Here is a 14,848-nt window from a genome sequence, read left to right on the forward strand (position 1 = left end):
CCTTTCTAACTGCACTAGCTATAAGAGTAAGTATGGCCTTACGCCGCTTTATGCAATATCCAGACAATATCAGGACGGGGTACACCTGAAATGGGCTTCACATATGGTACCCATGTGGGGAATCGACCCCAGGTCTTCGGCGTGACGAGCGAACGCTTTAACCACTAGGCTATCCCACAAGAGAAAATATGCGGTGATGTTATGATGATGATGATGATTATGATGAAAGGGGAATAATAAAAAACATGAGAGTCGCGTAGAACGCCCACAACAATTAACAAAACATTTATATTCTGTTTCAAACCGTAGAAAAGGCTCACATGTACACTGATATGGATCTTAAAAGAAAAAGAAAAGAATTAATGACATTTTGCCAATTTACGATATGAAGAAAACACAAAAACATAGATTTCTCAAACTTGAGATTTTTTCTGATGATTAAAACGTAAATATTCTCTAAGTCTGTGATTTTGGCAAAATGTGCATACGACCTACGTGATGATGTTCACACCACACTTACATGTACAATGCTAATATGTATCAATATTCTCCCTTTAGTGGTTGGCTTGACTTTGACTTTTGACAGATCTCTGAGCCTTAATTGATGATAGTCTCTCGTAAGTTTTCTGGATCTCCATAAAATGTTCTTGAGCTTCTTCCTTCTTTTGGAGATCTTTCTCTTTGTGTGGGTCCACTGAAGCGACCTCTTCCTGAAGGCATAGGTTACGTCCTCCAGTGTGGCGCCCGGATCATAACCTAAGACCTGTAGGAAGAGGCTGAGTGAGTGAATATTGTGTAACACCGCAGAAAGCGGTCGATGGAGTCCTATCAAGGCGTCCAATGACTGAAAACATGAGTAACGATTCACATCACCAGGTTACGATGACACGCAAAAAACAAGTCATCGATCTGACCATCCGATCCTCTTTAGACGGCTCTTAGCCCAAGCATGGGACACTGGACATATATTAGTCTTCCCGGACTCCACACTGGGTAGCATGAAAAGAAGGACTGGAAACTGAATACATTATTTTACACTTGGGAAGAATATTCATTTGTATACCAAAACGCAATTAAGCGGGAAGGAGGTATCATTGGTTCCAGATTTGTAAATATAAACCTTCTTGACTTGACAAAGACCATGCGTCGACAGAATGACGAAAATAATACACATTTCTCGTAAAAAAATTCGATTTGTCACAAAAAGCTACGTCCTTGCTAAATAGTTCCTGGCGTACTCACAATTTTTTTTCACAAAATCTTAAACATAAAATCAGTTTGAAAATGACTAACCTTGAAAGCATTGTGTTCCCTGGCAGAATGTAAAGTCTCTACAACATCCTCCCAGATTCTTTTCCAACCATGGTTACGAAAATAACTAAACAGCCTCGCCAAAGAATCCTTGCTTTCAGTCCAAGCAGGGGACCTGATGAAGATTGGAATGCCTTCTCTTAGAGGGATCTCCTCCCCATCTTCCATAGTGACGGAGGCGTTGTAATATATCACGCATCCCCAGAGAGCAAGATACAATATGTCGTAAAATGTCAGTTTGCCTACGCGGAGACAGAAGCCTCGTTTTGGATCTGGTTCAGTATTCCACGACATACCACGCCACTGAACAAAGATGGCCGTCAGAAAGGGAGATCAGGCATCAGGGAAGCAGATAGTGATGGGTGCTTTCAGATAAGATCCAATCAGAGCCCATTTGAATGATGCTTTGTTACATCCAATGTTTGCTACGAGGTGGACGCAAACAAAAGGAGAAACGTACTTGACCTATTGATTGTCATCCATGTATTGATTGTCGTCCATGTATTTATTATGCCGTTTCTTGGGACGCTTAGCTTCTCGAGGGCGTAAACCAGGTGAAAACACTTTGTGTGCAATGATAATATTTTGGAAGATGTGGCTTTCACGAGATAAGGTTAACGTATTCCGCTATTTGGGCTTGGCACTGTGATAATGTCATACAGCTGATCAGTGTTCATGTATGGGCGTCAATGTCCATATAAACCCCTATTTGGGCTTGGCACTGTGATAATGTCATAACGCTGATCAACCTTTAATGTATGGGCGTCAATGTCCATATTTTCCCCTATTTGGGCTTGGCACTGTGATAATGTCATACAGCTGATCAGTGTTCATGTATGGGCGTCAATGTCCATATAAACCCCTATTTGGGCTTGGCACTGTAAACCGACCTAAATTAATAAATCAAATACTTAAAAGCTCCAACGACCTAACTAAGGCAGGCAAACAAATAACCTTCTTGTGGATACCCGCCCACGTAGGAATATACGGTAATGAAAACGCCGATAAAGCAGCTAAACTATCCCTCAAAATCCCAGAAATAAGCTTAAACTTACCCATCTCAAAATCAGAAATTAAAAGTGTAAACAAGCAAAAAATCACCAAAAAATGGCATAACCTATATCTAAACTCAAATAGCCAAATCAAAAAAGTGCTCAGCAAACCACTAACCAAACCAAAAATTCTCCATCCATCCAAAAAAATCGACAGAGTAATCACTAAACTCCAAACAGGACACACCAACCTAAATAACCACCTAAAAAAATTTAAAAAACACACTACAGGTAACTGCCCACACTGCAAACAACCAGAAACCCCAGAACACGCACTCATCCACTGCACACACTACCTAACACATCGAACCGCATTACAAACCACCCTCAATCTAAACAAGGCTCTAACTCTAGAAGCAATACTAAACCCACAAAATAAACTAGAAAACTTCAAGGCCTTAGGCGTATTCTTAATCAAAACGGAACTAATAAAACGCATCTAAAAACACAATAACTCACCAAATCAAAATCACATAAACAAACAAACATCCACCATACCCAGCTCCCTTAGTTCTCCTCCCCAATCCCATCGGCATCTATTCCAAATCTCAAAATTCCCAAATTCTATATAAGCAACCCCTAAAACCCCCCTCTTGGGTTGCACAGACCACCTTCGCCCCTTTCGGAAACACATTAAATGGCCTGGCCGGGCCCGTGTGCGAAATACGCATCAGTCGGAAAGCGCACGTTAAATCTCCAAAGTAAGTAAGTAAGTAAGTTGGCACTGTGATAATGTCATAACGCTGATCAACCTTTCATGTATGGGCGTCAATGTCCATATTTTCCCCTATTTGGGCTTGGCACTGTGATAATGTCATACCGCTGATCAACCTTACATTTATGAGCGTCAATGTCCATATTTTCCCCTATTTGGGCTTGGCACTGTGATAATGTCATACAGCTGATCAAAGTTCACGTATGGGCGTCAATGTTCATCTAGCCACCTATTTCAACTCCGAAGCGCCAGGATGTGACAGTATTATTTCCATTGGCAACGCTGAAGCTCGGACGTCTTTAATGTATTATGCCTCACTGTCCTCATACTCGCATTGAAGCGATAAGTTTCGGCATTATCAAAAACATTGGCACTGTTAAAGCCCAGGTGTACATGCAGCTCCGATCTGTGGCAATGTTATAGCAAGGGTGATGCCACTGTACACTGTGCCAATGGCAGTCAGAAGAAGACAACGGCTGTGAATATCATATTGCACACACTCGCCCACTGCAGCTCCGAACCGGGGCAATGTTAGTCAGAATGAGACCACGACTGTGAATATCATATTGCACACACTCGCCCACTGCAGCTCCGAACCGGGGCAATGTTAGTCAGAATGAGACCACGACTGTGAATATCATATTGCACACACTCGCTCACTGCAGCTCCGAACCGGGGCAATGTTAGTCAGAATGAGACCACGACTGTGAATATCATATTGCACACACTCGCCCACTGCAGCTCCGAACCGGGGCAATGTTAGTCAGAATGAGACCACGACTGTGAATATCATATTGCACACACTCGCCCACTGCAGCTCCGAACCGGGGCAATGTTAGTCAGAATGAGACCACGACTGTGAATATCATATTGCACACACTCTCCCACTGCAGCTCCGAACCGGGGCAATGTTAGTCAGAATGAGACCACGACTGTGAATATCATATTGCACACACTCGCTCACTGCAGCTCCGAACCGGGGCAATGTTAGTCAGAATGAGACCACGACTGTGAATATCATATTGCACACACTCGCTCACTGCAGCTCCGAACCGGGGCAATGTTAGTCAGAATGAGACCACGACTGTGAATATCATATTGCACACACTCGCTCACTGCAGCTCCGAACCGGGGCAATGTTAGTCAGAATGAGACCACGACTGTGAATATTATATTGCACACACTCGCTCACTGCAGCTCCGAACCGGGGCAATGTTAGTCAGAATGAGACCACGACTGTGAATATCATATTGCACACACTCGCTCACTGCAGCTCCGAACCGGGGCAATGTTAGTCAGAATGAGACCACGACTGTGAATATCATATTGCACACACTCGCCCACTGCAGCTCCGAACCGGGGCAATGTTAGTCAGAATGAGACCACGACTGTGAATATCATATTGCACACACTCGCTCACTGCAGCTCCGAACCGGGGCAATGTTAGTCAGAATGAGACCACGACTGTGAATATCATATTGCACACACTCGCTCACTGCAGCTCCGAACCGGGGCAATGTTAGTCAGAATGAGACCACGACTGTGAATATGACTGTGATGGCTTTTTCTGCAAGTACTTGATAACTGATCACTGCACCATCCTAAAGTTGCTCAATTTTCCAAAGGTCACAGACCCTACACTCATGTTTGATAACCTCGGACACTTACCCGACTGTACGGTATGTGGTACATATTAATGTTGCGAAACCCTTTTCAAGTAGTATAACATATACCATGCACTGACGGAAACAATAGCAATTTATTCCTTGTTAACTAAACATTCATCCAGCATGTACCTCGTATTTCACATGTTATCATGACCCATCATATTTACTGTTAAGTTTGTATTTCCCGTATGTTTTACCAACAGCCTAAATAATTAAATTGAAAGTGTTATTATTCATGCAATAACCGCATATGACATACATTTATCACTGTTTATATGTATTATCGCAAAACCACAGCTGCGACTAAATGTAAACGGCTGACAGATCACCACGCGTAGGCAATAAACACAATCTGTACAATATGGTGGCAGTAAGTCGTTCAGAGAAGACTACCCGCCTGGTCCATGCACAGCTTAAATACCTACCCAGTGTCGCCCAACAAACAAACTTATGGGGATCACGTTTCAGATAAAAGTGATGCAGACCAAATAATCCCCTAAGAGCCAGAGGATGTAGGCTACCACCAAGTTAGTCATGATGACCTTTATGAATAAATATACATTCGTAGGAAACTCCCGTACACGGGTTACTCCCGGTTCGCGGCACTTCACAAACGCACCCAGTCTTGTAAAGACAATGCGCAAACGTCTGTTTTCAGCTGTATCTTAGATGCAAAGGAACACTGAACTTGTAAAAACATATAGGTGAAAGTTTTGGAACTCAACACAAAGTGAGGGGGGGGGGGGGGGGGGGGTATATAATATGGTATACAGTCCTAACCAATCTCGCCTGCCTAGCCCCAACCCCTATTATAGATGACAAATCCCAAATACCTACGTATTTAAAGCTGTATATGATGACTAATTATATCGCTTATTTTTGGCAGTTCTCTTGGCCCTCGCGTGTGATAATTTCTCATAAGCATTCTGGATCTCTATAAACATTTCATGGGCCTCTTCCTTCTTCTGGGGATCTTTCTGTTTGTCTGGGTGCCACTGACGCGACATCTTCCTGTAGGCATGGGTTATCTCCTTCTGTGTGGCGCCCGGATCCAAACCTAAAACCTGGACGAAGAGGCTGAGTGAGTGAATATGGTTTAACGCCGCAGACAGCACTATTCCAACTGAATTACAGTAAATAGTCGAGTCTGAACCAGGCATCCAGTGAGCCACGATCCACACAACCAGGACACAATGACACGCAATAAATCAAGTCATCGATATGACCACCCGATCCTATTTATACGGCTCTTACCACAAGCATGGGACACTGGACATATATATGTCTTCCTGGACTCCACACTGGGTAGGATGAAAAGAAGGACTGGACTAACAATATGTTTTTTTATTCTCCCTGTGACTCACTGGAAACTGAATACATTATTTTACACTTAAGAAGAATATTTATTCGTATACTACAGAGCGATTATAGTGAAGGGGGTATTATTGTTTCCAGATTAAAAACAAACAAACTCTTTTGCCGTAAACCGTGCTTGCGTCGAATGACGACAAAATGTATCTTTCTCGATCGACTTCTAAAATAAATACAAAAAGCGACATCATTGTTTATTATTTTTGGGTGTACTCTGAGCATAATATTTTTCATTCAATCTAAAACATCATTTTGAAAATGACCAACCTTGACTGTTGTTGAACAGCATTAGATATACATTAGACCCACTGCCAAAAAAGTTTGTCAGTGTCATATATATACTCTACACACCACATAGACAACATTCCCGACCCCCTGAATATCAAATGGATGTCCCTTACCAACCTTGAATGGGTGTTGTGCTCCACGCCAAAATGTCTTTGACCGTTCCCTCTTGGAACCATGATCCTCGAAAAGGTTGAAAATCCCCTTCACAAAGTCCTAGAATTAAGACGTAAGGAAGAACATAACAATTAAAACAAATAATAATACAGTTATTGCGATTACTTGGGCGGCTTATTCTGCATACTGTCTTCAATTTGATGATATTAGAACTGGGATGTCAACATAATTATAAAATTACGAATTAAGAATAAATTCTTAATCCAGACGTGTATCACAAGACACGTGTCCAATCTTTCACTGGATAAAGTTGAAACAGACCTTTATCCAAGTCATCCATTTAAGACACTCAGAGAAAACATTATTGACATTGGTGTTGTTTATTATTACGTGGAGCCTTCCACTCACATAGGCATTTTGTTATCTAGATGGATTATTTGGTTTCAAAAGCATATTTATAAACTGAACAGTTTGAAAAAGTACTAACCTTAAATAAATTTAGTACAAAGACAAACATCTTGACAATGTCTTTCCATTTACTTGTCCAATCAGCAGCCCGGACAACGTTGTATAGCCACTTCCCTAAGTCCTTCATGTAAGATGCACAGAATAAAACATACATACTGTCACAATATGAAAATAAAAACGCAATGAAACAGTTACACAATGAAATATTATAAAAACCTACACACTGAAACCTTATGAAAAACCTACACACTGAAATATTATGCATATCTACACATTGAAACCTTATGAAAAACCTACACACTGAAATATTATGAAAATCTACACATTGAAACCTTATGAAAAACCTACACACTGAAATATTATGAAAATCTACACATTGAAACTTATGAAAAACCTACACACTGAAATATCATGAAAACAATATACACTTAAACGTTATGAAAATAAATACACACCGAAACATTATGATTTGTTTGTTTGTTGTTTAACGCCGCCGTTAGTCGCCTCTTACGGCAAGCGTGGGTTGCTGAAGACCAATTCAACCCCGGATCATCACATTATGAAAAACATACACACTGACATATTATGAAAAACATACACACTGAAACATTATCAATAACATACTGTACATTATGTATATTTTTAAGGGGCAAGTCATGTTAGTCTGTATACTGCATTCTTAAAAAATGGATATTTAACAACATGAAGGTCAAAATTATAAAATGACAAACCTTGAAGACATTTATCACCCTGTTATACTTCCTCTTCATCTTCCTCCATTGTCTTTTCCAACCAAAGGTTCGGAAATAGTTGAAGACCGACTTCACGAAGTCCCTGGTCAATGTGAGGAATTTGAGGATGATCACCCTTGGAGAAATTTTCTCACCATTTATCTTTGAGATGGGAACATCTTTATATACCACATATCCCCACAGTACTAAATATAGCGTGCCGTAGAATGTCAACGTTTTGATTCGCCGAGAGAAGCCTCGTTTTGGATCAGGTTTAGTTCTCCATGAAACGCCCTTCCACTGCACAAGGATGGTGACCAGAAACACAGAAGGGATGCTGGAAATGACTGGTGAGGGTATACAGGATCCCATAATAATCCAACCTAGAGATGCTTTCTGACATCCGATGTTGGCGACAAGATGAATACCTATAAAAACATATATCATTTCGCGCATTTGCTTTGTACTTTTAATTTCTTTTATATTTCCGTTCTTTACTTTCAGTGATATCATAGTAGGTCAACAACGCACTCAGCAATATTCCAGCTATATCGCGGCGGTCTATAAATAATCGAATGTGGCCCAGACAATATAGTGATTGATACCAAGAGCATCAATCTACGCAATTGGGATACGACGACATGCATCAACCAAGTTAGCGACCTTGACCACCCGATCCAGTTAGTCGCCTCTTACGACAAGCATGGATTATTGAAGACCAGTTCTAACCCGGATCTTCACTGGTTTAGTTAATCATGGCGCTGTCTGCATACTGTCCGTATGATTTTGACAGTCAAGCTTTCCATCTTAAAGGCACGTCGTAAAAATCAAAGTAACGAAAATGGCTCTTGCAGTTCTGAATTTCAAAATTGTAACATTAAAAACGAAAACTGCAGTAACGAGGTTTTCGGCGTTTCGTTTATCACAACCAAGTTAAAAAAAACCTGTAAAACGAGAGCGAAGTTGAGCTTTTGTACTTTTTCAAAACAAGACTTAACAAGAGTGCTCTGAGAGCACAACATCCCCCGCATGAATTCTTTCAACGAGTTTATATTTTCTTTGTATTTTATGAAATAACAACAGTAGATGGCACTGCATTTGAAACAAATTGTGCAGAACATTTTGCTGGGAGTAATCCAGTCTGAATGCTAATACCATAAGGATGTAGCTCACCCACAAAAGCCTTATACAAGGAAACTAACTATAGTTAGATATTGTGACATTTTCACAACAGAGACTAAATGACATTGTTTTATAATGGTTGTTAGCTGAGGCAAAGTTGTTCTACACTACTCTGACAACCAAGGGCTTGTGATCTGAGAAGAAACATTCCAGAGTTCCTGCTTCAACCTGAAGAGTTCCTCTAGTATAGACATGGTCTATTGTACTTCCATAATCAGTTGTAGGGCCTTTTATGAGCTGTTGAAAACCGTACTGTGACAGATGCTGGTCTAAATGTTTAGCATCAGAATTCTGTGTGTTGTCACTAATGTCAATGTTGAAATCTCCAAAACATAAGCATTGTGTTGTTGATATGTTGTGAACTTGTTGCAGAGCACCAAGAAGAGAAGAAACTGGTGTCTATGGAGGTTTGTAGACTGTACAGATCATGAGGTTTTAACTGTAGGAGGAGTTGATTTCACAAGCTTAGTACCCTCTCTCACAATTAGGCAAATGAAGCTCCGTGAAACAGGGGCAGTAACTCTTGTCAAAATTAGTCGAAATGAAACGGGACTGCGATATGCGTATCATCAACATGTCAACATCTTGTGGTTAGAGTGTCAGGGATATTCTCTGGAATCTGTAGGAGGAGTTGATTTCACAAGCTTAGTACCCTCTCTCACAATTAGGCAAATGAAGCTCCGTGAAACAGGGGCAGTAACTCTGTCAAAATTAGTCAAAATTAAACGGGACTGCGATATGCGTATCATCAACATGTCAACATCTTGTGTGTAGAGTGTCAGGGATATTCTCTGGAAACTGTAGGAGGAGTTGATTCCACAAGCTTAGTACCTTCTGTGGGACGGACAGACGGACGGACAGACGGACGGACAGACAGACGGACCGACTACGCCACGACATAATCCCCCTTCGGCCATTCTGGCCCGGCGGGGTATAAAAAGCTGGAATAAGAGAAATATGTCAACCGTGTGCGAAATACGCATCAGTCGGAAAGCGCACGTTAAATCTCCAAAGTAAGTAAGTAAAGTAAGTAAGAAATATGTCTAGCTTTCGAACTTTCGATCCTTGAATAAGGGAGAAACTATTTTGATCTTCCGTGGTGATGGAGTATGGGATTTTTGTTTCAGGTTCAAAAGCTGTACTATCTTTCCAATATAAACATGTGCTAATTTTCTTAATAAGTAAAACTAACGAACACTTGTTTGCATGAAAAGGGAACACTATTTCTTTTCCTACAAATATACAAATAAAAAATCAGCAAACAGGCCATGATTATGCTTGTAGGAAAAAGAATCTCGGTACCTCCTGAAAATCAAACGGTAGCTCTGTACATACCGACAGCTGAATTGTCAAACGAGTGTCAAGTCCACTCACCTATTGCAGCCCCGACCTGCGGCAGAGCGACAACCAAGAACTGAGTGTCCCTCTCAAAGTATGTGTGTATCTCCGGAAGTATTGCAGCTACAAGACCGTAGCAGATAGTTCCCATGACGATCTCGCCGGCACCTCGGATTATGTTCCATGGAGGTGTGTTGTGCTCACGCCGTCGTCTGCCATACTGCTTCTTCCATACAGCATCTCTGTTGCACTCCTGGACATACTCGGGAAGCCTCCACACATCCCTAATCCAGCCTAGACCACATATTCCACCTGTAGGAAGAGGCCACTGTTCATGAATAAGCGGTAAAAGATGGCACTCGTTACGCTGCCTGGCGATCGGAATTAAGGAGGTGAGACAAGGCGTTAGTATACTGTGTCTTGGTGGGGTATCCATGTTAAACTGGCTAGCACTATAAAACGACAAGCCATAGGGTAGAGGTTTCAATAAAAATATATATGTATAATCAAAATTAATTTTGAATGTTAATAATATCCCCCTTATGACAGCGGTCGTGGACAGCCGTAGCATTTTCTACTTGCAGAAGGACATTAATGAAAATATGAAACATGTACAGTTGTCACACCATCCCCAGCAATTCTTGAAAGCAAGTTTTAATTGCAAAGAAACATCAATGAGGGGCGGTCGGGCAGCCTAGAGGTTAAAGCGTTGGCTCGTCCCGACGGAGACCCGGGTTCGATTCCCGACATTGGGACAATGTGTGAAGCCCATTTCTGGTGTCCCCCGCCGTGATATTGTTGGAATATTGCGTAAAACCATACTCACTCGCTCGCTGATATAGAAGGAAAGAGAAATAAAAAGAAAATAACAAACTGTATAATCATACCACAGGTGAGTGAGTGAGTGAGTATGGTTTTACGCCGCTTTTAGCTATATTCCAGCAATATCACGGCGGGGGACACCAGAAATGGGCATCACACATTCCCACGTCGGGAATCGAACCCGGGTCTTCGGCGTGACGAGCGAACGCTTTAACCACTAGGCTACCCGACCGCCCCAATACCACAGGTAATATATACAGACTGATATTTTATACTTAGTTTCTTCAATAGGCACGCAGATTGACGTAGTACTTCAGATTAGTAAGTAGGTGAGTGGGTACGCCCCTTTTAGCAATATTTCAGCAAAATCACGACGGGGGACACCAGAAATGGGCTTCACACAAAGTACACATGTGGGGAATCGAACCCGGACCTTCGGCGTTACGAGCGAACACTTTAACCACCAGGCTACCCCGCCGCCCCAGTATGTCAGATCAACGCTTACAGGAACACCATATGATCCTTGTGGCGACACATCAACAGAAGAACCCAGTCACTAGATTGTTTGGTCCAGGCTCGATTATTTTCAGACCACCGAGTTTATGTATAAAGCTGCGTTAAACATTAAACAAACACACAAACAAACAAACAAACAAACATCAGAGACCGCCGCTGTAGTTTCCGCCCACCCGTCACAACCTCTCGCCAAGACATATGGATTCGGACCACACATGTCCATGTGTCAAACTGGCATGCAAGTGACGCTGATCGGTCACCAATCGAACATGGAGTAGGTATGACTTGATACGACTATATATTTGCATTCTTCATATGGATGGTTTACACATCTTTTAATATTTTCTCAACTCCCTACCAGTTTGACCACTGGGGCCTTATGAACAATGGGGACATATACTGAAGTCAAACTTCGGAGTGTTATAAAATATTATTTGCAGTATGTGAGGTGAGGTGAGGTGAAATTGGGTTTAACGTCGCGTCCAAGATTATTGCACTTATATAGCGACGTGCATGCACGTGTATGTGTGTGTGTGGCTGCTTGTACTAGTCCGGACTGATGCCGATTTATAGTGCTAGCTCACTGAGATACCATGGCGCAGTTTAACATGAATACCCCACTCAGACACAGTATACTGACTCCGAGCCGACCAGTCCTTGTTTAAGCCCCTTAATGCCGAGCGCCAGACAGGGTAACAACAAGTACAATCTTTTAACGTCTTTTTGTATGACGCGGCCCGGGATCGAACCCTGGACCTTCCGCTCTCCGGGCGGACGCTCTACCACAAGACCACGGAGGCGGTCATTTTTGCAGTATGTGATAAAATACGTTGTATAATATAAAGAATAGTCAGGGGTAACGATGCCAGCTCTAATCACCCGTAATTCGAGTTATAAATGTGTAACAAACGTTACATATAAAATACCAGGGTTGACTTAAACGTGCTGAGCCTCACCACAAGAAGACTTGACCTAAAGACATTACAAATATGAACCATTCAGCATAATTCTCTTCCACATTGATACACTTTCGCCAACGATGTTGGACGGAATTTCGCAGAAGTCCTTCTCTTGGCTGTCTAAAGGTTCTCCACAGCTGCTATGAAGGCACCGTTCGAGTCGAAATGGGTTCAAGCCAGGACTTTCATGTTTGGGAACAGGTGGAAGCCTGACGGATCATGATTTGTGCACTGGCGTATTGTCCTGCTGTAAGAGGACTCCTTTTCTCAGTTTCCCACGTCTCTTAGTCTCAATTACATCCCGCAATTGCCTCAAAAGTGCAGCATAATATGCCGTGTATTGTCTGGCCTTGTGGAAGAAAGTCCATCATGATGACATCCTCAGCATCTCAGAACATGTAGGACCTTTCTAGCTGAGTCTTAGAATTCTTTGGTGGTGGTGATATCTAAAGTTTACACTGGAAATGCAATATGACGCACAGTCATTTCCCGACCCGTCATCACCATATCGTGGATATATGTATCTTTTCTGGTGTTGCCGACGTGACAGGCCTTCCAGTCTTCAAGGCAATCCCTGCCAACCTCATCTGCCCACCTCTTTACGGTGGCATAGGAAGGGGCATCCTTCCCCAGTGTTGTACTGGTATCTTAATGGATGGATTCTGGTTTTAAACCCTTTTCTGCAAATACTTGATCACTGCACGATCCTCAAGTTTGTCCATTTTCCAAAGGTCAGAGACCAGAGGCTCAGAGCTTTTCAATAAACCCTCGGTACATTTTACACGTAAAAGACCTTGCATACACCTATAGTAAATTCCGGATATACCGAACTCTAATATAGCGAATGATCGTCTGATGTGAAACAATATATAATCTTCCAGGATAGTCATCGATCTTATTGTTCATGAGAATTTCGAAATTTAAATATATCGAAATATTTCGAATGTCATGTGGATTTCCGTCTAACCCATCGTCGGTATACCTACACTAACCAATGGACCCATTCCCCTGGTTCTCGCAATCTCAAATTACCCGCCCTTGATTTCCATTAGCCAATTTGATTGGCTATGCTACTAGGTCTAACGTACCAATCAGAATGCGAGTTGCAAACCAGCCTCAGTGTTGGGTTGGCAATATCATCACCATGGCGGCCAGTCCCACTGATTACCATAGTCTTAGCGAGAAATTCAACGTTCAAAAACTGACTGATACGCAAAAGAACGCCCTCAATCTTTTTGACGGAAAGGATGTCTTCGTGTCCATCCAAACTGGCGGTGGCTTTGGTTTCTAGGCAATACGAAATACCTCCCTTACTCATTTTCTTCTTCACATGTCGATTTTTGATTGATCGGTCAAATGTTAATGGAAATCAAGGGCAGGTAATTCAATATTGCGAGAACCACAGGGATGGGACCAGGGGTAAGTGAGGTTTACCGTAATGCTAGCCCTGGAGATATAGAGGATGAATCTATCCGAGGTTTACTTGAACGATAAGCAGAGCCTAAACTATAGTAAATCTCACTGACGAGAACAGGGTATTAACAACCACATAATATTACATCAACAAAAATAAACCACTAATAGTTAAATGAGACAGTAATCAGACTGTATGGTATGTGGTAAACATTTATGTAGGTGGGGTGCCCTCACCGCATACCCTTTTCAAGTGTATAACAAATACTCATGTACTGACGGGAACATCTCAATGCATCAGTGCACTCAATAGATTATTCATCTAGCATGGACCTCGCGTGTTATATGTCAACTTGACCTGACATATTTACTGGTATGGTTGTAATTTGTTTCATTTTCATGTTGCATGATTCGTGATAAGACTGCATGTGAACGACATATAACATACATTTATCACTGTTTGTGTGCCTTATCGGAAAGCCACAGCTGTGACTAAATGTGAACGACTGACAGATTTGGTAGACAAGAAACAAAATGTGTACACTTTATCTTACTGTCCCCTCTCTTTTGTATATATGTACATATGCTGAATTTGCGCATTGAGCATGTCCTTAGTGATGTGCATTTTACGCTATTTAAATATCATTATTATTATTATTATTATTACAATATGGCGGCCGTGAGCCTACCCGAGAATAGTATCTGACGGTCCCATGAACAGCGCAAATACTTACCCAGTGTCGCCCACCAAACAAACGCATGGCGATCACGTTTTAGATAAAAGTGATGCAGACCAAACACTCCACCGAAGAGCCAGAGGATGTAGGCTACCACCAAGTTAGCCATGATGACCTGTAAGAACATACATTCGTAGGAAACTCCGTACACGTTTTACTTTCGG

General features: G+C 41.9%; 2 protein-coding genes across 2 annotated transcripts; both read right to left on the minus strand.

Annotated features, from left to right (window-relative positions):
• Positions 1-269: 269 nt before the first annotated feature.
• LOC124149828 lies at positions 270-2,305 on the minus strand. The gene is made up of 2 exons (XM_048382148.1): positions 1,294-2,305; positions 270-763 (listed from the first exon to the last, which is right to left on the minus strand). Exons 1-2 carry the CDS (start codon positions 1,603-1,605, stop codon positions 506-508), a joined length of 570 nt encoding a protein of 189 aa, XP_048238105.1. The 5' UTR covers positions 1,606-2,305; the 3' UTR covers positions 270-505.
• A 3,199-nt stretch (positions 2,306-5,504) lies between these two features.
• On the minus strand, positions 5,505-14,848 carry LOC124149862 (dnaJ homolog subfamily C member 22-like). Its single transcript, XM_046521684.2, has 6 exons — positions 14,682-14,848; positions 10,274-10,549; positions 7,718-8,145; positions 7,006-7,107; positions 6,522-6,617; positions 5,505-5,809 (listed from the first exon to the last, which is right to left on the minus strand). Exons 1-6 carry the CDS (start codon positions 14,809-14,811, stop codon positions 5,606-5,608), a joined length of 1,236 nt encoding a protein of 411 aa, XP_046377640.2. The 5' UTR covers positions 14,812-14,848; the 3' UTR covers positions 5,505-5,605.

This window comes from Haliotis rufescens, unplaced genomic scaffold, assembly GCF_023055435.1.
Source record: "Haliotis rufescens isolate VD_foot unplaced genomic scaffold, xgHalRufe1.0.p SCAF_4, whole genome shotgun sequence".
NCBI lineage: Eukaryota > Metazoa > Mollusca > Gastropoda > Lepetellida > Haliotidae > Haliotis > Haliotis rufescens.